Genomic DNA, 20,361 nt, shown 5'->3' with positions numbered 1-20,361 from the left:
TTTTAAAGCATGAGGCGTTGCCACAGAAGCTCACTTTGGCAGAGTTCTAGACCAGGCAATGATGTTGACGATGCATGTGAAAATAATATAAGTGTAAACCTTAATTTCAGATTTAATTTCCAGATCTCGTTCGGGTTCAAGAGTCCAACCTGATCACTGCGCCTATGGACTACCACTCCCAGCATGCAAGAGGTTTCTACCCATACGCCCTGGTACCTGATGCGTGCATTTCCCCGGAAGCCGAGCCGTCACGCCAGCGTGCGCGTGCGCTTTGGCGCCACTGCGCTCTTCCCACTTGGGTTTGACCTACAGCCGCCCGAGAAAAGATGGCCGCCCCAGCAGCGTCCCGGCTGTCCCTACAGGTAGAAGCTGGCGGGAGGGTCCCTCCTTGGGTGGCTGGTCCCTGGCTCCGAGCGCCGCGTGCGTGGCCGTGACTGACGGGTCAGGCCGCTCCCTAGGGTCATGGAGCCGGGCGACTGGGGCAGCATGGAGTGGATCCGGGTTTCGTCCCGACCGTGGGGAGTGGGCACGGGATTGCACTGTCTTGACCTTGACATCCAGGGCTCACTGCGCAGAGGAGCAGCCAGCAAGGGCGTGAGAGAGAGGATTAGGGAAAGGACGCGTGTAGCCATGTTAGTAAACCTGTCAAGACTAGTGTCTGCTCAGTCAGGAACGTTGAGTGTTCGTAAAGAGCATTCCATGTGTTTATAAAGAAGGAAGAAAGGGTTAAATGTCTCGCTTTTGACGGGCAGCCAGTTAGGTGATGGTTGAGATTGGAACCCGTTAAGTCCAATAGAACCTGGAATTGGGTGGAAAAAATACGTGTCTGGATCATCTGCCTTGATGAATTCCATTTGCAGCAGATGTAACTTTTGCCAAGGCTTTAGAAAGCTTTTTTGTCTTCATAGCCAATTCTAATCTAGTACATTCCAGAGCTGGAAGTATGGGACAGAGACCTGTGCCTCACTTTTTAAACTGTGGATTCCGGGCTTCTTGGACAAACACAAGCCATCTTTTAAGACCTGAAGCCTAGTGCCTCTATCAGGAGAGTTAATGTTTGGTCTTAGCATTTCAATTCCTGTGCAAGTATATTTGCTTAAATCATAACTGGAATCCTCCTCCCACCTGCATTCAAGTTTTTCTCAAAGGTGTTATAAATCCTCCATTTTCAAAAAATGGTCTTCTCAAAGGTAGTACGTTTCTTTCTTTCTTTTTTTTTTTTAAATTCAATTTAGGGAAGTTAGCATTTTCTCTCTCAACTATCCAGCAAGGAAGGTGGTGGGAAGGCAGTTTTTGAAGCTATTTGGGATGATTCTCAATAGGGAATTATTTACAGGTAATAAAGAGCAGATCCCACTTCTATAACCTGTGTGATAATGTGAAGGGATGTTTGCAACTGTTCATTTAGATTATTTTAACGTTTTGCTGAGCTAATGCAGAAGTCCGTCCCATAACCCCGTCTGATCTATTTTCCTTTGTTCTAAAGGTGCGGAGCTTCAGTACCTCTGCGGTCAGGCCCTTTGCCAAGCTTGTGAGGGTATGTTAGCGTATGTTCTTCTACAAAGTTCAATCTCTGGACCCATGTGATGAAAGGAGAGACCCTGCAAATTGTATTCTATCCTCTGTTCTCCACATATGTGCTCACACACAGACACACACTTTATGGATAAAACAATCTTAAATTGTTTTTCCTTGTAATCCTCTATAGAAGATTTTGTTTTCTTTTTACAGAGAAAATATTTCCAACAAAAGAAAGCAAAAGTGCACAGATTCTCATGTGGTTTTTACAGTTGTTGATATGTAGCTCCTGGCTGCTTCTTTGCTCTGGCAGCTAATGAGGCATGCTTTGCACTCTGCACCTTTTCTCCCCAAACAAAATCAGTGTTGACAGGTGTCACAGGCTCCAACAGTCAAACCATTGCAGCAATCTGCCAGCTCCTTTTTAAACAGAAGTCTGACTGGCCTTTGGTGCAGACAGCTCCAAGCCCTGTTACCCAATACAGACTGAAGTATGGCTGCATGTGTATGTGTTATTTTATAATTCTTTATTAGTAGTTTGTGTGGGCCAGAATCTATCCGGCTTCTTAGCTTACAGATCTGAAGATATTCTCGGCTGTCATATGCTCTCTGGCACCCAGGCCAGTCAGCTGTACCTGTCCTTTCCTTGGGAAATAGCAGAGCAGCATTCACTAGGGAGGAGTAGGTGGAACCTACAGGGACACATCCGCCCTTCTTAACTGCACCAAGTTCCTTAAGACCTGAATGGAGCCATCTTATTCCTCCTGACAACTTCCTGAAATACCATAGCAGTGATAGGGAAAGTGTGCACTTGTGCACTTCTTATACACTGTTCTCCTCCTTTGAGTATCTTCAGAACTGTCTGCTGTTCCTGCTAAACCCTCCTGAGGGATGACATTGTTGTTAAATTCAAAAAAGCAAAGGCTCATTGTAAACAATCGTAGGTAGGTAGAACTGGAAGAGAGGCTGGACACTGCTTTCTCAGCCCCTCCAAAGGCAGAGGGTCCTGGCCAAGACGACGCTAAGGAGACTGTGAATTCTTTCTCACTAGCACTGCTTGTTGGTGACGTAGTTAAATGGTTTGGCAGTAGGAAGTGCTTGTTAACTTGTAAGTAATTCTGTTCCTGACTCCGCTGTCTTGCTCCCTCGCTCTGCCTTCCCTCTTTCTGTTTCCAGCCCCCTGTTCAGATATATGGTATTGAAGGGCGCTATGCCACTGCCCTGTATTCTGCGGCATCTAAACAGAATAAGCTGGACCAGGTGGAAAAGGAGTTGCTGCGAGTGGGGGTGAGTAGCTCTCTTGATGGCGCCTGCTCCAGTTTTGCCTTCAGTTAGTTAGCTGCACATTCCTAATGGGGTATGACCTATAAGAAAGAGTCACCAGAAACTACAAAAGACGTTTATTATGGACATGCTGTTAATAATAGGACACTTTAGTATTCTGAAACTATTGTGTAATATGAGCTAGGATGCTAATATTGTAAACCCAAGTTTTCCAGCTAGAAAATAAAATCAAAGTATGATTTAAGAGCACTTGCCATTTTAGAAGAGAATTTAAAGATAAAGTTTATGTTTGTAAACCTAGAATAATTAAAATGTCTTTTGAGTCTATTTTTGCTTTACTAAAATTGTATTTTCATGAAAATTTCTTCAGAAACTTCCAGAAATTTTTTTTAATTACACTTTCTTATTTTGGAGTTGGGGAGTGTTGGGCACAGGGCATGAGTCCTCACCCTCTGCACTGTGAGTTCTAGGGTTCAGACTCAGTTCAGCAGCCCTGGCAGCAAGTGCCTTTACCCACTGGGCCATCTTGCCATTCCTGGGTTTTTGAAATTACCTTACTCCCCAGATGTGAAGGAAGAATGGCTGGGCATTGTAATGAGACAGAACTGACAGGCCCAAGGCCACCTAGAAAAGTACTTTTCTTTCCATGTTTTCTCATGAAACACAAAGAAAAGAAGGCTATCACCCTTGTGAATTAGCAGAAACTCAAGTGTAAATTAGACCAGAGACTGTCTGCTTCTGTTTCCTCTGGGGTCGCTGCCCCTCAAAGGAGGAGTTGAGCAAGTGGATAGTCAGTCACTCTAGAGAAAAGGTGTTTTGTTCAGTTACATGTTTTAAGAATAGGATGTATTTTCTAACCATGCGCCTGTTGAAGAGAGCGGCATGGGTGCTGCTCATCTTGTCCTGGAGCTCTGTAGGAGGAGGTGCCCAGTCAGGGTCTTTGAGACAGAGAAGTACAGGGGTGGTGTGGTAAGGAAAACGGGCCTTATCATGGCACACATGACAAGATAAATGGTGAGGCTTTGTCTGCTTGATTCTTAACTCTCCTTAAAAATACATATAAGAAACTTCATCAGGCAATTTTGAAGCTCTTCAAAGACTGTCCTTATCCTGTGTAAAGTCAAGAGCAAAAACTGAAGCAGCTGGGATCGTGTGTGTACTTTCAGCAACTCCTAAAGGACCCCAAGGTGTCTCTCGCTGTCCTCAATCCCTACATCAAGCGCTCCATCAAAGTGAAAAGCCTGAAGGACATCACAACGAAGGAGAAGTTCTCTCCGCTGACGGCCAACCTCATGAGTGAGCATGGGGGCCTTCCCCATTGGCTTTTCCCAGATAGCTGTCTCAGCTGTGTAGGTGTGAGTGTGTGTGTGTGTGTGTGTGTGTGTGTGTGTGTGTGTGTGTGTGTGTATGTAAGAGAGAGAGGGGGAGGGAGGAAAAGAGAGAGACCTGGTGCCCCAGGAAGTCAAGAAGGCATCAGCTCCCCTGGACCTGGAGTTGGATGGTGGCCGTGAGCCACCATGTGCGAGCTGGGAACTGAGCTTGGGTTCTCTGCTCATAGCCACTAAGCCATCTCTCCAGGCCTCACTCACATTCTTGGAGGACTTTGAGGATGGTGTTTTCAGGCTACATGTTGACATTGCTTTGCATCTGACTCAGTGAGATTCCTGTCGCTTCCCCAGATTTGCTTGCTGAAAACGGTCGCCTAGGCAACACCCAGGGAGTCATCTCGGCCTTTTCCACCATCATGAGTGTTCACCGAGGGGAGGTGCCGTGCACAGTGACCACAGCATCTGTGAGTAGCATGCTCTTACTGCACAGGGCAACGTGGGGAGCTTGGGAGCTTCTGGGAGCTTCCACTCAGAAGGCCAGGTGTCCATCTTGTTAGTGATTAGTCATGGGATCTGGGCTGCATTTAAAGGACATCTGAGCGTTTTGTGAAATAGTCACTTAGGTCCTGTTAGTCTGAGTTCTTAAACGCCACATTAAGTTCTAGGACAAGAGTGTTTACGTGTGTGTTGGGGTGCACAAATCCTTTGAACCGCTAGGATGCATGCAGTAACTAGCCACCATTTCTTGGTGCTGCCATCTGCTGGGACCTAGTAATGGGTTACTGCCCTCCAAGGATGGGTGTAAAGTTGAAGTATAGTTGTCCTTAGTCAAGAAACTGAAGCCTGGCCCCCCAGAATGCGCCCAGAATCTGAACATAGGCCTGTTCTCAGAAACCCTCACGTGTACTCGGTGCCCTCCCACCAGTGACTGTGGTGTCTTCCCCATGGTATGGTTCAGCCAAAACAGGAAAGCTGGTGCACAAACACGAGTAGATGTTGCAGTGTGCAGCCACTGGCCTTGTCCAGACTGTAGTTGAGTGTTTGAGGGCACCTATGGAGCTTTCCAGGCAGAGGCTGTCTGCCTGGACCCTGTACATCAGAAGGTACCTGTGGTGCAGCCACTGTCTAGCCCCACTTCCCCTGTCACACACACACACACCCAGGCGTCAGTCGGGAATCACAGGCCTGTCTTGGTCTCGTGTGCACTGTAGTGTTTCCTTCTCCTCTAACTATGTGCGCTGCTGTTGCGCTCTGTTTAAAGGATGGTCGGTTCTTTTTCAGCCTTTAGAGGAAGAGGTTCTCACTGAGTTAAAGCTGGTGCTCAAGAGCTTCCTGAATCAAGGCCAAGTACTGAAATTGGAGGTGAAGGTGGGTTTGAATCACTGTGCTTTGTTCCCTTGCATTGTCTGACCGCAGTGGCTGTGGGCAGTGTTGATCCTGTCTGTCACTGCAGAGCTTACGACGCGGAAGTGGCTATGATTGTGCATAGTTCCCACCTGCGTTAGGTGTGGCCTGCCTGATTAGAGAGTGCTGTGTTTCCACATTTGCAACCTGTTTTCTTTCCTAGACCGACCCGTCAGTCATGGGTGGGATGATTGTCCGAATCGGGGAGAAGTACGTTGATATGTCCACAAAGAGCAAGATTCAGAAGCTCAGCCAGGCCATGCGGGAGTTACTCTGAGAAGCCATCACCCGAGAGAGCTCTCGTCCTTGGAGCAACAATAAAATGCTTCCTGAACAGAGGACTTGAAGTTCCTTGACCTCTAAGGACAGTGCCAGGTTTTCATCCTCCTCAGGGTCCCTCTGGTGTCGAGGCTAGAAAGTCCTTCAGGCTGGAGGACTTGGTGTCTCTGTGTTAACTGAGGAAGTCATTGATTAAATTGACATTATAGCTTCTATACTGTCTGGCATTGCTCACCAGAATCTCATCTTTGAGGGGGGGTGAGAACTGGTCCCAGCCAGTCTTAAAGGAGGCCCTACTGCAAGGTTCTCAGTCCTGACATAAAGCCCCTGACTGTAGGCACCCTGACTTGAAGGCCACTTGGAGCTTCTCTCACATAACCTAGCAGTCTTGTGCTCCAGTAGAACGGGACCTCCCCTTTGTACAGGTGATTTGCTCAGGGTAACGTGGCTGAGCAGCGGATGGTGAGGGCCCTGGTTTGCCATCTCCATCTCATGCTTGTTTCCTTGTGACGACTGCTGGAGCCAGCCAGGCTAACACACAAGCGCCTGTGTCCCTTCACGGGGTTCTGAGATGCTCCCCATAGCCCCGCAGCTCCCACATCCTCACCTCAAAGCTTGCTGCTGAGGCTGCTAGAGAAGCCAGTAGCCCCTCCTTGACCACTCCCAAGAGACTTTGCCTAACAGACTACTCCCAACAGTGCCTCAGGGAGAGGCAGAAAGAGTGCAGCTACAAGTCCTAGAGGGCAGGACAGGTCAGGGTTCCACTCCCTACATGCTACGGTTTGTGTGCTCTTCACCTGCCCATCATGCCTGGCAAGCTGCCTACCAGAGAGCCCAACAGGACTACAAGCACCCAGGACCCAGCTTTCCCAGAAGCCAAGAATACCAAGACCAATAGCTGGCCTGCTAGTGGTTCCCCTGCCTCACTGGTGAGCCGGACTGCCGCTAACGGCCAGCCTCTTTAAAGTGTCCATCACAAGGCTAAGTATTACTGAGAGGAAACGAGCATGACCAGTTTGCCTTCACAGCCGGGGCAGTCCACAGGTGGTTTCTTCCACCTGGATACAAATGACACAGCAGGATCCAGAGCAGCCAGGCCGGGGCAAAGGCCAGGTGATGCCAAAGGCACCATCAGCCTGCCAGGTTTTCCCACTGACCCCCGAGCTCTCACCACAAGGGAGAAAGTCCTTGTGAGAAAGCTGAAGCAGTCTCCCACTCAGGCAGCATAGATTATCCTACAAATCCTTCAGAATCAGCCATCTTCCGGTTGAAGGGCACAGAATGCTGGAACGCTTCAAGTGTGGCCTCATGAAGTTGCCAGAGATGACCCCAGAGCCTTGGCCGCAATGTGCTGTGGAGTACAGCAGCCTGGAACTCTAGATGAGGCTGGCCGTGAGCCTGAGGTAGCCTTGATTGTGCCTCTCAAGGAATGAAATTCAGGGATGCACCATCACACCCAGCCTCACCACCATGCCATGCCCTTCCCAACACTTCCAGACAAGTTATGGGGTGGTGCACCCTGTAGCACCAGCACTCAAGTCCAAAGCAGGAACATTCTGAATTTTGAGGTCAGCCTGTGATACATACCAAAACCCTATCTTAAAAAGCAGAACAAAACACCAAAGTATAGGGTGAAGAGCACATACTGCTCTTCCAGAGGTCCTGAATTCTAACCCAGGGCCCAAGTCAGGCAGCTCACAAGCACTTGTAACTCCAGCATCTGCAGAGAGAGTGCACTTGAGCACCACTACCACACAACAGGTGAAAATAATAAAAAATTAAAAAATACATATCACGATGCAGCCATTTGGTACTTAAATCACGGTAACAAACACAGAGCCAAACAACCAAGTCCTATATATACAGCCCTCAGAAACCAAGCTGTGTAAAACAGCAGAGAAAGAGCGAACAAAATCAGGCTTGTGAGCTGTACAATTGAACAGTCCTTGTGTTGGGGTACGATGTGTACTAACTGCTAAGCAGCGCACAGTGGCACCCCACGCTGGTAACAGGAAGGGCACCGACAGTTTCATGAACACTGAAGCCAGCTGTGCATGCCTGTAACCTCAGGCTTGGGGGTGAGGCAGGGGATCACCCTGCCCAACAAGCAGAAGACGCTGGTGTGGAGGAATATCTCCAGGGAGTGTCCTGTGGGTTTGTCTCTCCTGTGCCTTTCTGGGCTTACTAAGTTTGCCTTTGGCATCCTACTAAGTGTCGTCAGCATTCCTCACACTACAAAATGTAGAATTTCACTCTCAGGAGCACTCACACAAGGAATCTCCACACAGAGCTAACTGTCTGAGAAGGCACAGGAGGGCTGAAAAGATGGCGGCTGCCTTGTTTTGCTTTTTTACATTGTTTTTTTTGTTTTGTTCTTCATCATTTTTCTTGTACGACTATAACCTTATCTCTCGGAAATAGATGCAGGAAGAGACACTTATCTCAGGGCTGCGAGCGTCCTGTATGTCTGCAAAGAAGAGGCAGAAAGAGCTCAGGATAAGAGTCCATGGTAGTGAAGTCGGATGTTTTTGTTTTATTCATGAACTACGTGATTTAAACTGTACAGGTCAAAATGACCAAAGAATCGTTTGAGGAGATTGTCCTTTTTAGGAGATGCACACACCAAGTTCCTACTGATACTGTGTCTGTACAAAAAAAAGTAGGCAATGCTCTCCTGGATAGAACAACATTTCACACATAATGAGGTGCCAAAGGAGTGTTCTGACATAAAAAAAAAGAAAAAGAAAAAAGAAAAAAAAAACTTTTTAAACAAACAAGCTATGCATCCTTGCTTCAGCAAATCTTAGACAAATGTGGAATTCTAATATATTTTTTTTTAGAATTCCATTAATGTTATAAAGATGATGTAATCTCCATGAAAAATGCTGTCATTGAGCAGCAAGTATGTATGACAATGAATAGGACATCCATCAGGGGAGTGGCCTGGGCAGGGATGTGAAGGGTCCGAATGCCACCAGCCATATCTCACTACAAAGATCACAAAGGCTAGCTAACCTCACCAACCCCATCGGGGAGGGCCCCATGTTCGTGCAGATTTAGGACACCCTGGCCAAGAGACAGTTTATCCTCGCAGCCTTTGGCCACCCCAGCCCAGAGGCTGTCACTCCAGGAGAGAAGGAGCAGGGTCTGTGTGGACAGAGAAGCCGGAATGTGCACAGTCCTGCAAGCTGGCCTGACATGGCTGGTCCACATCTGGGCAGAGAGCTCTATAAATGGCCCCATCTGTGGGACTAGGGGCGGTTACAGGACATTTGCAGCGTCCATGAGGCATTCAGCAACAAGCTGCCCACATCTCTGCAGTCAGGGTAGCTCTTGGACTTCAGCATCCACCAGTGGGAAGCCTATAGTAGCACTATGAAGAGGCAACACGGATGGAAAAAAGTGCTGGACCAGTGCTCGCGCACCTGTGTGCTTTTAATTCCTAGAATTCCTGCGGTGGGCAGTATTCTGCCAGCACCAGAAACCAGCTCTTAACTGAAGGGCATTTCTGATCAGCTGTGTACAGCTGGGCTGGCGGCCACCGCTAACTAAAGTCGCATGTGACACTCTCGGGGAGGGGGGTTGGAGAGGAGGTTAAACACTGAGTTTCATGAACCCTCCCTGAGTCACCTGACTCAATGTTTTCTGTGGTCAAGTACAGACGAACTGTGCTCAGAAGCAGCCTGGGTTTCTGTTATTTTTCTGGGAAGGGGATGGACTAGGGAAGGCTGGCCTCTTGCCTCACCATGGGCCTCCAGGAAGCTGTGGGCTACCTGTTCGTCATGCCTGCCTAACAGCTGGGCCTAGAAAACCCAGGCTCAGCCATATCTGCTGCAAAATGGTGAGAGAGGTTGGAGGCAGGACGTGGCCTCCCTGAATTCTCTGACCACGCCACATCCCTGAGTAGGGCCCACAGTCTGTGGCGCCAGGCCTGGTGGAAGGCAAGCCATTCCTCTCAGTCTTCAGAATATGGCGGCATCAGCGTGAAGGAGCCTGGAGTATAACTTGGTCTCATCCCGGGTCATGGCTACTGGATCCCTTCCCTTTTATCATGGCTTCACCCATTTGACACCATGTCCCTGCAAGGCATAAAAAAAATTCACGCTTTTGAATTCCTAAACATTCAACTTGGATTTGTTTTTGTTTTTTTTTAATAAAATTTAGTTGGGTTGAACCCAAGTGATCTATCTGATCAAGCATTTCTACTCCTGGAATATGTTTTTTAAGTTTCTTCTTTAGTTTATGCACTTAAATTAGATTCCTAAAATACTCTCATATACATACAGAAAAATAGTCTCTCAATGAGAAATCACATTTTACAATCACAAGTTAAATATTCAGACTAGAGAATCTGTTAAGTTTACGCAACAGCGAACAGCATAGCTCTTACATACTGTGAATACATACAATCATCATTCCAAAAACATACAGCAGAGATCTCATGACAAACCACATACAGAGCACAATCCTTTCACATTATAGAGCAGATTTCTATTTTTTTTTTTCATTAGAAACTGCATAAAATGCAGGAACGCGGGAGCTGTGAGCTGATGGTCAGACATGAGGACATTTTGTGGAGTTTTTTCACCTCTGTACAGGTATGTACACCTGTGTTCACCATCGACACATGTGACACTGCAAAGCTAATGAGTTGAGACAGTACAACACAGGCAAATGGTAGCCTGCTCCCCTGTGTGCACGGAGCCATGCAGGGGGCAAGGAGGACAAAGACTTCAGCTTGTGGGCTGCTGTGGACCAAATCTGAGGTTTTGGGGGCCATTAACAACAAATGCCCAGGCGAATGAGTGCCTAACTGTTGAGGATCAATAACAAGGATCTTTCAAGAATGTTCTGACAGCGATGATGTCTATTGATGAAGTGTATTCCAAAATATTCATCCATTAAAATGGGTACTGACACAGTGTGGGCAGGTGCCCCCAGGGAGACCCATGGAAACAGTCTACTTTCATTTTAGGTGACTTAAAGCCACGACAGACTGACAGGGCTTCTGTCAGCTTTCCCTTCTTCAAAGAGTTTCTGCATTTTTAGTTTGAAAGAAGGTCTCATGTAGCCCAGGCTGGCCTTGGCCTTAGATTCCTGATCCTCCTGCCTCCATCTTGGACCGATGGGATTACAGGAAACTCAGGGAGGATTATTGCTCTGCGTGTATAGACACTGGACTACATCTGCAAGAGGCAAACAGAGCCTCAGAGAGCCTGGAGCATCCAGCACAAGCAAAGCTGTACAACAAAGCAACATGCAGAGGTTACACACCCAGCAGCCTTTGCTAACACCACGTGGGGGAATCTGGCCTGTGAGAACCCTGCCTCTCAAAAGCAAACTCTCAGACACTAGGCTTCCAGGGCAGAGAGGCAGCCGGCCCCAGCCGTTTCTCTCCAGAAAGTCGAAGCTCAGAGGAACAAGCACCCAGTCACTGAGGGCAAGGACACTGAGCTTTCTGGGATCTTCTCCATCAAAGTAGTTTAGAATCCTCCCTGGGACACCAGAAACAGGAAGAGCAGCCCCTGGTGGGCGAGTGATGACTGAAAAGAAAAGCTTTATTTCAAAGCAGAGAGTCCAGCTTTGAAGGCTCAAAGGGCACCTGATACCCACTGACACACCCGGGGACACTATCAACTGTCAGTTAATAATTCCCCATCTATTCGGGGTGCTTTCAGCATTCTGCCTGCTTTATTTAACCCAGGCTGTTTGTACTTTTAAGAGAAAAAGATTAGTGTTTTGAAAAACACATCACTTTCTAAGCATGCCTGGGGCCCCAGCTTTGATCCTTAGCACTGGGAAGAAAATAAAAGAGGGAGAGGGGAGGGAAGGCGCTGTGTCACCACCCCAGCTCTACGCTGCCACAGTTAGTGTAGTCAAGGCCGGTCCTGGCTGTTGTAGCCCCACACTCAGCAGGGCCCAGACTCGGCTCCTTCACTGCTGTCACTACTGAAATTCCCAATCATTTGGAACAAGGAGGTCACAAATTTTATTTTTGCACTTGGCCCACACGTTTCCAGATGGTCCTGAACGCAGAATGAGAGGTGTGGAGCAACACATTTCCTGTCTCCTTGAGGCCGACTCACCATCCCCCCAAGCCTGGTACACACACACACACACACACACACACACACACACACACTCACTCACTCACCCACAGGCATATTCCATGCAGCCAATGTCTGCATCTCACCACCGTCTGCCACTTAAAATGTCCTAAGTTGAAGTCTTCCGGAGACACTGTGCTATCCAAAGCAGAGAGACCCTGACTCTAGAAGCCTCGCGGGGGCAGGGCCCTCTTTCGGGCAGCCAGCCTTTTCTGTGGGGAACTGAGTTGCAAAGTTCCCCTCGGGAGTAGGTACGGAAAAGGCAGGGAAGCCGAGAAAAGAGCTCGGCCCACCCCCAGCCCCTGCAGGCTGGAATACCATCTCACTAGAGGCCGGAAGCGCTGGGTTCAGGAGAACTTCCCTCAGTCCCGGCTCCCCGGCGAGAGAGCAGAACGCTCCCCTGCAGGGTACCAGTCCTTTCTCCGCCCTCGTCACCAGCTTCTTTGGAGTCACACACGAGCAATGCCGCGAGGCTGCAGCAGGGGGCGCCGGCACCCTGGAACCTGCCAATAGAGCTACCCAGGTAGGAACAGCCGGACGGCGCGGAAACTGCCAACAGGAAGGCAGCTTCTGCCTGGAAGGCCACCGCACAACAGATTAGCTGCTGAGGCAGGAACCCATAGTTCGGAGCTCTCCGAAATGATAAGCGTTAGATGGTGCTAGAAGAAGGAAAGAGGCATCTCCACAGGTAAAAGGGAGCCTTGTCACTGCCGGGTCTCCAGAAATCCCAGAGGGACGCTGGGAATAAGTCCGATTCTGAATGCAGCTCTTCTGGGCGGACTTTGAACACTAAAATACTCACCGCTGTGAGGACAGTGAGAATGTAGGCTGGTGCAGAAAACAGAACAGAATCCTACTAAAATATAACAAAAGCCCGGACGCAGCGTAGGGGGGTATGCTGAAATGGGCCCTCCACACACGGTGCTGGAAGAATTAGATTATTAGCTTTCTTTTCAGTGAAGGGGCTAGTTAGGTCTTTGTAGAACTGAGGCAGCTACTTTGAAGTGAACACTAATGTTTCTGTGTGCGTGTGTGTGTGTGTGTGTGTGTGTGTGTGTGCAAGGAGCTCAGACATCATCAACACTCTTCCAAAATGGGGTGGACTCGTGGGAGGATATAGGGGTGACTCTTGCTGAGTGAGACTCCTAGGAGCAGGGGACATGGAGACTGAAGAGGACACCTCCCATACCCAGGCAGGACTTCCAATGAAGGGAGTGGAACACCAACCCACCCATAAAACCTTCGATCCAAATTCACCCTGCCTACAAGGTGTGCAGGGATAAAGATAGAGCAGAGACTGAGGAAATGGCCCAACCAATGATTGGCCCAGCTTGAGACCCACCCCATGGGAGAGAGCCAACCCCTGACACTATTAACGATACTCAGCCATGTCTTCAGAAAGGAGCCTAGTGTAACTGTCCTCTGAGAGGCTTCACCCAGCAACTGATGGAAACAGATGCAGAGACCCACAGCCAAACATCAGGCAGAGCTCAGGCAGTCTTGTGGAAGAGTTGGGGGAAGGATAGAGGTTGCTGGAGGGGACAAGAATTCCACAAGAAGACCAACAGAGTCAGCTAACTGAGGACAGGGTGGGGGTTGGGGCTTACAGAAACAAATCACCAACCAAAGAGCATGCACAGACTGGACCTAGGTCCCCAGCACAAATGTAGCTGATGGGCAGCTTGGTCTTCATGAGGGTTCCCCAGCAATTAGTGTAGGGGCTGTCTCTGACAGGGACTCTGTTACCTGCTTTTGGATCACTTTCCCCTAGCTGAGCTGCCTTGTTGTGCCTCAATAGAAGAGGATGTGTTTAGTCCGGATTCGACTTGAAGTGCTGGGGCAGTTTAGGGGGGCTCCCCTTTTTCTGAGGAGGGGGGGGAAAGGAGAGGGTAGAGGGTGGCTGCGTAGGACCAGAAAGAAAGGAGGGAGGAGGCTTCGATAAGGATGGAAAGTGAATAAATACATTTTTAAAAGGGGGGAAAACTGAGTGTCTTGTACCTCCAGATAATTCTAGAGTTTACCAGCCAAATTGGCCAGGCCCCCACCCCACACAGGGAACAAGCCCAAAGATCCCCCTGTCTCCACCTCCCCAGCACTGGGAATACAGGTATATATCGCTGCATCTGGCATCCTAAGTGGGTGCTGGGATCAAATGCAGGTCCTCATCCTTAAAGGGCAAGCACCTTCTCAGTTATCTACCCTGCCACTAAAGGTGAATTTTGTGTTATTGGAATGACTTAAAATTAGAACTACAAGTTGGCTTGAAATCGACAAAGGAAGGAGGGCCCTTCTCTGCCTCCCAGCCCTCAACAGGTGGCCTGGATGGGGACCCCCCTAGGGACGAACACACCCTTGCATTGCTGGGCGCACTTGTGTTCCCGACTGCAGCCTGCCCAGTGTGCTGACATCTGACTTGTAATGCTCTCAAGCTAGACAGCCAGAGGTCATGGCCATCTTTCTCCTGGGTTGTGTGTCCCTATTATTTACATTAGTTGATTTCCGTGACCTCATACAACGCCTTGTGAGGAAATGTCTAGAAGCTTTTGAGAAACTGTGAAAAAGTCTCTAGAATTTTCTTTTCCTCTAGCTCAAAAAACTGCTTTCCCTGTCTGAGGGAACAGGAAACCAGAAGGAGGAGCCCTGTGGCAACCAGCCAGGTGTTTATTCCAAGTCAAAACTAACAAGAAATCTTTATTTTCTTGAATAGCCCATCACAGGGCAGCATTCATCAACAGGGGTCATTCAAAATATGATAATATGCCACTCAGAAAGCTGCTACCTGAGAGGTGTGAGTTCCCATGACAAGGACAGGGATACGTCATATCTTCAGAAATATGGCTGCCTGGCATGTGGGGGTGGCAGAGATTGCAAGTCTTTTCTCCAAAGATATAGTCCCCTAAACCCCTCAAACAGGCATGAGGCAGTGAGTGGGCCCTTACCCTCCAAGCAGCCCTCACCTATCCTTTCACAGTCTGCTCCTTTTGCCTTCTGTTTTGCAGCATTACCTTGGCCCTATGGCACTCACATCCCTGGCCTCTTGAAGAACAGGGACCCTAGGCAGGTAGACAATCAATGTAGTTGGGAGAAGGTCAAGCCCTGGCCCTCCTTAGGGAACTGTGCACAGGAGTGCAGGGGCTGGGCAGATTAGTGCCTTAGCAGCCAAGTTGGGACTCCCAGTGTTGCTCACTAATCTAGCAAGGTTGGGCTCTTCCAAAGAAATTCCTACCGCTCACATAGGCCAGCCTCTGTCCCCCAATTCTGTCCCAGCACATAAGCCTGGCCAATACAGCCTTCCCAGAATTGCTATCTTCCATGTGTCTCTGGAGAGAATGATGGAAACAAAGAAAAAAATACAAGAATTTTATCCCATGGGGCTGCTCCAGGGAGGAGGAGGAGCAGAAGGAAGAAGAGATGGCACCAGCTCTAGCAATCTGGATCCTGGAAGGAAAGGCAGAATAAAAGAATCCATCACACTCTTGGCTTCTTCCTAGGAATCAAAAAGGCCTGAACAGGTATAAAAACAAAATCCCTTGGTAAGCAGATTCTGTCTCAGCTAGCTCAGGTACTTCAGCTTTTAAATGAAGCCAGAGAGCTCTGTCCATTTGCCCTTGATTCCCGATTCATGGAATCCTAGAACACCTGGACTGTATAGGGTCACTAGCTCGACTCCTGTCTAGCCGCCTCTTGGGAAGGTAGCTGCTGCCCCACCTAGGAAGCCCTGGACCTCTGACACACCTCCATGTGGGCACCAAGTCAAGGTAACAGGCAGTGTGGGTGCTCCACTGATCCACCTTTTCTTGGGATTTTTCCCCCAGTTAAGTTCAGGTCAATTGGCCCTGGCAAAAGCCAACCCTTCCATATACTTTTGTTTATAAAAGTGAAGACAGCCGAGCATAGTGGCCACACACATGAAATTCTAGCATGTAGGAGGCTGAGACAGGAGGATGCTAAGTTTAAAGCTATCTTGGGCCATGCAGTCAGGTCCTGTCTCAAAGCAAGGAAGAAAAAAAAAATCCCCATTTTCCATGAATATTCTTTAGAAAGAGAGCTTTCTTGTTTTCGGTCCACAGATAGAGGCATACCATTACAGAGAGTTGAACACAGCATCCTTGCCCAGTCTCTGTAGCATGCCTGGTGAGTGCTACCTAGAAAGTTCTCTCTGTACCAGCAAGGGCTAACCTGGACCTGAACAAATTACATATGTCTCCAAACTCTTGTGGACACAGCAAATCTGGTCCCACCTGTCAGAGGAGACAGCCATGCTTCAGAGACCAGGACTGACCCTTTGGGACTAGAGTTCCACCAAGGAAGCCCAACCCAGGGACTTCTGTCCTCAGAACCCTCAAGAATAGTCCTCAGGGGTGGCTGAGGGACAGGGCATAGCCACACCCCAGGAGAGCCCCGTCCTGAGTGAGAGGAGGGCAGGGTGCAGAAGGTACTGGCAGTGTGGCTCACAGACGAGGAATGCCTTCAGCGGGTGTCTGAGGGGCCGGTATCTGCATGCCAGGCAGCACTGCCTGGGCAAGCACTTACGAAGCAGACAGCTGGCATTCAGATTCCTGTTAGCAAGGACATGCCGCTTTGTAGGAGATGGAGCCTGACTGTTGAAAAGGTAGTAAGGAAGGAGCAGAGAGCCCAGGGTTTGAGGCGCCGTGCACCACCTGCGGATGACGCAGAACTCTGTCTCCTTAAGTCACAGCTGGGTCTGAGGTCAGCCGACTTCCCCGGAAGTACAATCAATCACAACAAACGACAGTAGAAGCTAAAGGGACACTAATCCATACATGTCAACCCCCAGGACCACCCCAGTAGCGTCCCCTGGGGAAGAGACTCACAGACTGCATTTGCATGCTGCAACCATGGGGTTCTGCGAGTAGGTAACCTAGAACCTACAGGGCTCATCATCCTGTTCACGGCCAACATGAAAGGGATGAAGGGGGGGAAGGGGCAAGAAGAAAAGTGTTGGAATGGTGGCCATTTGCACACTGGGTGCTATGGGAACATGTGCCTCAGCAATACGCTGAACACAGCCTCCTGGTTATAGAGAGAGGGAAGTATGCTCATGGATCTATTTATAGGCTTCATTTGAAACAGTTCCTTAACATCAGAAACATGAGCGTCAAGCGTTTTGACAGTGTTTTCTGCAGGGAAGTGGAAAGCCATGCCTGACGCTGAACTAAGTCTATCTCATGTTCAGTTGAAAGCTGCTAACTGAAAGGTTTATTGGCTTGTTTCAAAAAAATAGGTATGTCTGTTGTTCTTGATACAAAAGTCAACACTAGCCTCAATAAATGTTTCTCAGCAGTATGGAATGTAAACTTTGTTGTCCTTTCCCACATATGCTTTTTGAAAACCGCTTGAAGCACATTCATGGAGAGGGCAGCGCCATACTGGTTTCCAGCAGAGCAGCTATTCTGTCATGAGACACTACCATTTAGAGAGTACTTCCGGAGTCTAGCTTGCTTCTGAGGACCTGCAATGAGAAAGACTGCCACCGAACGCAGGAAAGCCTAACTCCAGACACCAGAGACATGCAGAGAACACATATGACCACAGACTGGGAATACAAGCATGGGAACAAAACTCAGCCCAAACTTTTCATCAGCAAGTCACGTCATTCTCTAGTTAACCAACCTATCTCTCAGCATTTAAGGGAAAGGAAGCCTGAAGCACTCTGACGGAAAGCTTGGCCTCTGGTCCCACTGCCCCTCCCCACCACCCTGCCCCCGCTCCATCTTGACTCCTTTCTTTTTCAGACTTCATCCATCTACGGCGTGACTTCCTGGGGGGGACCACTAAAGACTGCTATTGAAATGTCCCACAGCAGTCACCCAAGCAGGGAATCCCCTCAGGGCTGGTCACTGGACTCCTTAGGGAACATCCCAGGGTCTCCAAGGCCAAAGAGGATGTCCTGACAATAGCTGCCAACCATCCCAGAGCCACGGAGCCTTCCCAGTGAACCATGGTGGATCTCACTCATCAGGACAGAACCTCATGGATATAATGAGCTTTAGGACCATCCTCCAAGCACACCTGGAACTGGAGTGGAATCGCCAGCATGGTTTCTCTAACAGACATTAATCAAGTCAAAGCTCTAAGGGCACACGTGAGAACCTTGTATTAACAGCTCTCCAGAGACTTAAGTCGGTGCCTGCTCGGGAGCCGTTGTGCTGAGCACTCAATCCAGAGCCCCATTTCCCAGGGGGAGCTGGGCTCCCCAGCAGCAACAATTTCATCACAATCGGACTAAACACACCACACATGGGGCATCAAGGGCCAAATAGCCTGCAAGGGGCTCGTAGAGGTGACAAACGGACCTGCACAAGTTCTACAAAATACAGTCACTGCGTTTATAAATCTATTTTATAGTGACCAGGCCCACACCTCCAGCCCAGAGAACGAGGCTCCCGATGGAGCCTGTGGAAGAGTATGGATTTCAGAGACTCTAGAAGCCATGATGAGACTTTTGATGAGGACAAAAGAAAAGATGGTTTGGATTCATAAAACGGGGCACGGTTGGAAGGGCAGGATTGTGGAAACTACTCCTAGCAGCCTGGAGAGGCTTCGTCTTTGCTGGCCTGCTGCCCCTGGCTGACCACAGACAGCACGGGCGGCCTTGAGAAGGAAGTCCTCTACGGTCGTCCTAGGGCTGCTATGGCTCATCAAACAGCTGCAGGTCAAGGCGGACAACAATCTCTCCCGTGGGGACCTCGTGCAGCAGGAGACACTTGGTAACTGGCCCCTTGGAGCCCTGGTCTTTCTTGATGTCAGCCACTCGGATCTCTGTTCTACCCAAAAAATCTGAAAAGACAAAAGGCAAAACACTGCTCAGAAAGAGTTCCTGTCTCCCAGGCACATGCCCATCACGCTGGCCCTCTCCTACGTGGCCAGGCCCCACGTGTTTAAGAGCACTGCTGCTAAGACCAGCATTAGACCCTGCAGTTTAACCCCCACGGAATGGCCAATGATCGTTCAACAAACCAAAACAAAACCAAGATTTTAAAAATATTCTCAATAAAATAAAATAAGATATCCAAGTGATGGGTATACCAGCTCCCGATTGTTACACATTATATGCGTTTATCTATACCATGCACATGGCGCCCCACAGAAAGAACACATTCTGTGCCTATTTTAAGACATATTAATAGGGCCAAGGAGATGGCTCAGTCAGTAAAAATACACACCTTGCAGGCACAAGGATGTAAATTTGACCCCAGGACCTACATTTAAAAAGAGAACCAAGGGTGGGCTGGAGAGAGGGCTTAGCAGGTAAGAACATACCCTTCTCTTCCAGAGGACCTGATTTTGGTTCCCAGCACTCACATGGTAGCTCACAACCACTTGTACCTCTAACTTCAGGGGATCTGACGCTCTCTTCTGGTCCTCACAGGCTCCCACACACACGTGGTGCACAGAAACTCATGTAGGCATACACGTACAAACTTTTTTAAAGCTGGGCAAGGCGCTGCAGTGTGGCTCCGCTGTAGAGTGCCTGCCTCGTGTGCGTTAAGCCTGGGATTCAGCCCCCAGCACTGTACAGCCTGGCCACATGAAATCCTGTCTTTAAAAAACACCCATGACGGTGGCTCAGACTTGTAACCCCAAAGCGAGGGGGCGAGACAGGGCGGACAGCCAGGGGAGCCAATCAGTGAGCTCCAGGCCAGTGAGAGACTCTACCTCAAAACACAAGGTAGGCAGCTCCGTAGTGATTATACCCAAGTTACACACACGCACTCTCTCACACACACACTACATACATACACACACATGCTCTACATTCACACACAGTAACACATAATGTATCTGTACTTAAATTAAAATACATGTATTATTCCAAACTGGCTTCTTAAAGTAGCAGCACACAGCAGCTGAGAGCCAAGAGCGCCTGGCCACATTCTGACGGGTAAGCAGCTGGGAGGTGGCCGTCACTGGGCTGAGACAGGAAGGCCTCCTGGCGCCTCCTCAACTCCTCCCAGGGCCAGCATTTGGTCCTTGCTCTCAGCTTACTGTTCCTCTGGTGAAGACAAGACCGTGAACTTCAAACTCATCCTCTGATTTTTATTGGCTGAGAGTGCACGTGCCGCGGCGTGCGTAGGGGCAAAGGGCAGCTTCCAGGAGCCAGCTTTCCCTTCGGCTAGGTCAGTCCTGGGGCGTCAAACTCAAAGCACTAGCTTTGGCAGCGAGGGCCTTTACCCGCCCAGCCGTCAGGACAGAAACAAACAAGCAGAGTACAGCAAGGCCCCCTTCCTCGGAGCCTCCCGTGTGGGAGCTACAGCCTGTCCACTTCAGTGATGCGTCAGCCAGGCACTTCTGGGCACACCCACTCTGCTGCCTCCTTGCACTGGCCAACCTGATCTCTCAGGAGGGAAGCCGAGGGAGAGCCAGCTCAGGTTCTCAGGAGGAAGCATCCCTGAAGGACGGTAGGGCAGGACCCAACT

At 49.2% G+C, this 20,361-nt stretch overlaps 2 protein-coding genes across 6 annotated transcripts in view; one reads left to right on the top strand and one right to left on the bottom strand.

Moving 5' to 3' along the window:
• The first annotated feature begins 224 nt into the window (after positions 1-224).
• On the top strand, positions 225-6,028 carry Atp5po (ATP synthase peripheral stalk subunit OSCP). The gene is made up of 7 exons (XM_021628809.2): positions 225-362; positions 1,487-1,537; positions 2,695-2,805; positions 3,969-4,098; positions 4,482-4,594; positions 5,412-5,498; positions 5,698-6,028. Exons 1-7 carry the CDS (start codon positions 327-329, stop codon positions 5,809-5,811), a joined length of 642 nt encoding a protein of 213 aa, XP_021484484.1. The 5' UTR covers positions 225-326; the 3' UTR covers positions 5,812-6,028.
• Positions 6,029-8,326: 2,298 nt separating this feature from the next.
• Positions 8,327-20,361, bottom strand: part of Itsn1 (intersectin 1) — a 182,394-nt gene continuing 170,359 nt past the window's right edge. For all 5 annotated transcript variants that reach the window (XM_021628727.2, XM_021628721.2, XM_060370744.1 and 2 more), the window contains one exon: positions 8,327-18,721. In XM_021628727.2, the coding sequence (XP_021484402.1) occupies positions 18,573-18,721 (149 nt within the window). In that variant the 3' untranslated portion in view covers positions 8,327-18,572. The remainder of the gene's footprint in view (positions 18,722-20,361) is intronic.

This window comes from Meriones unguiculatus, chromosome 17, assembly GCF_030254825.1.
Source record: "Meriones unguiculatus strain TT.TT164.6M chromosome 17, Bangor_MerUng_6.1, whole genome shotgun sequence".
NCBI classification, from domain to species: domain Eukaryota; kingdom Metazoa; phylum Chordata; class Mammalia; order Rodentia; family Muridae; genus Meriones; species Meriones unguiculatus.
This window is presented reverse-complemented; position numbering and strand designations above follow the sequence as displayed.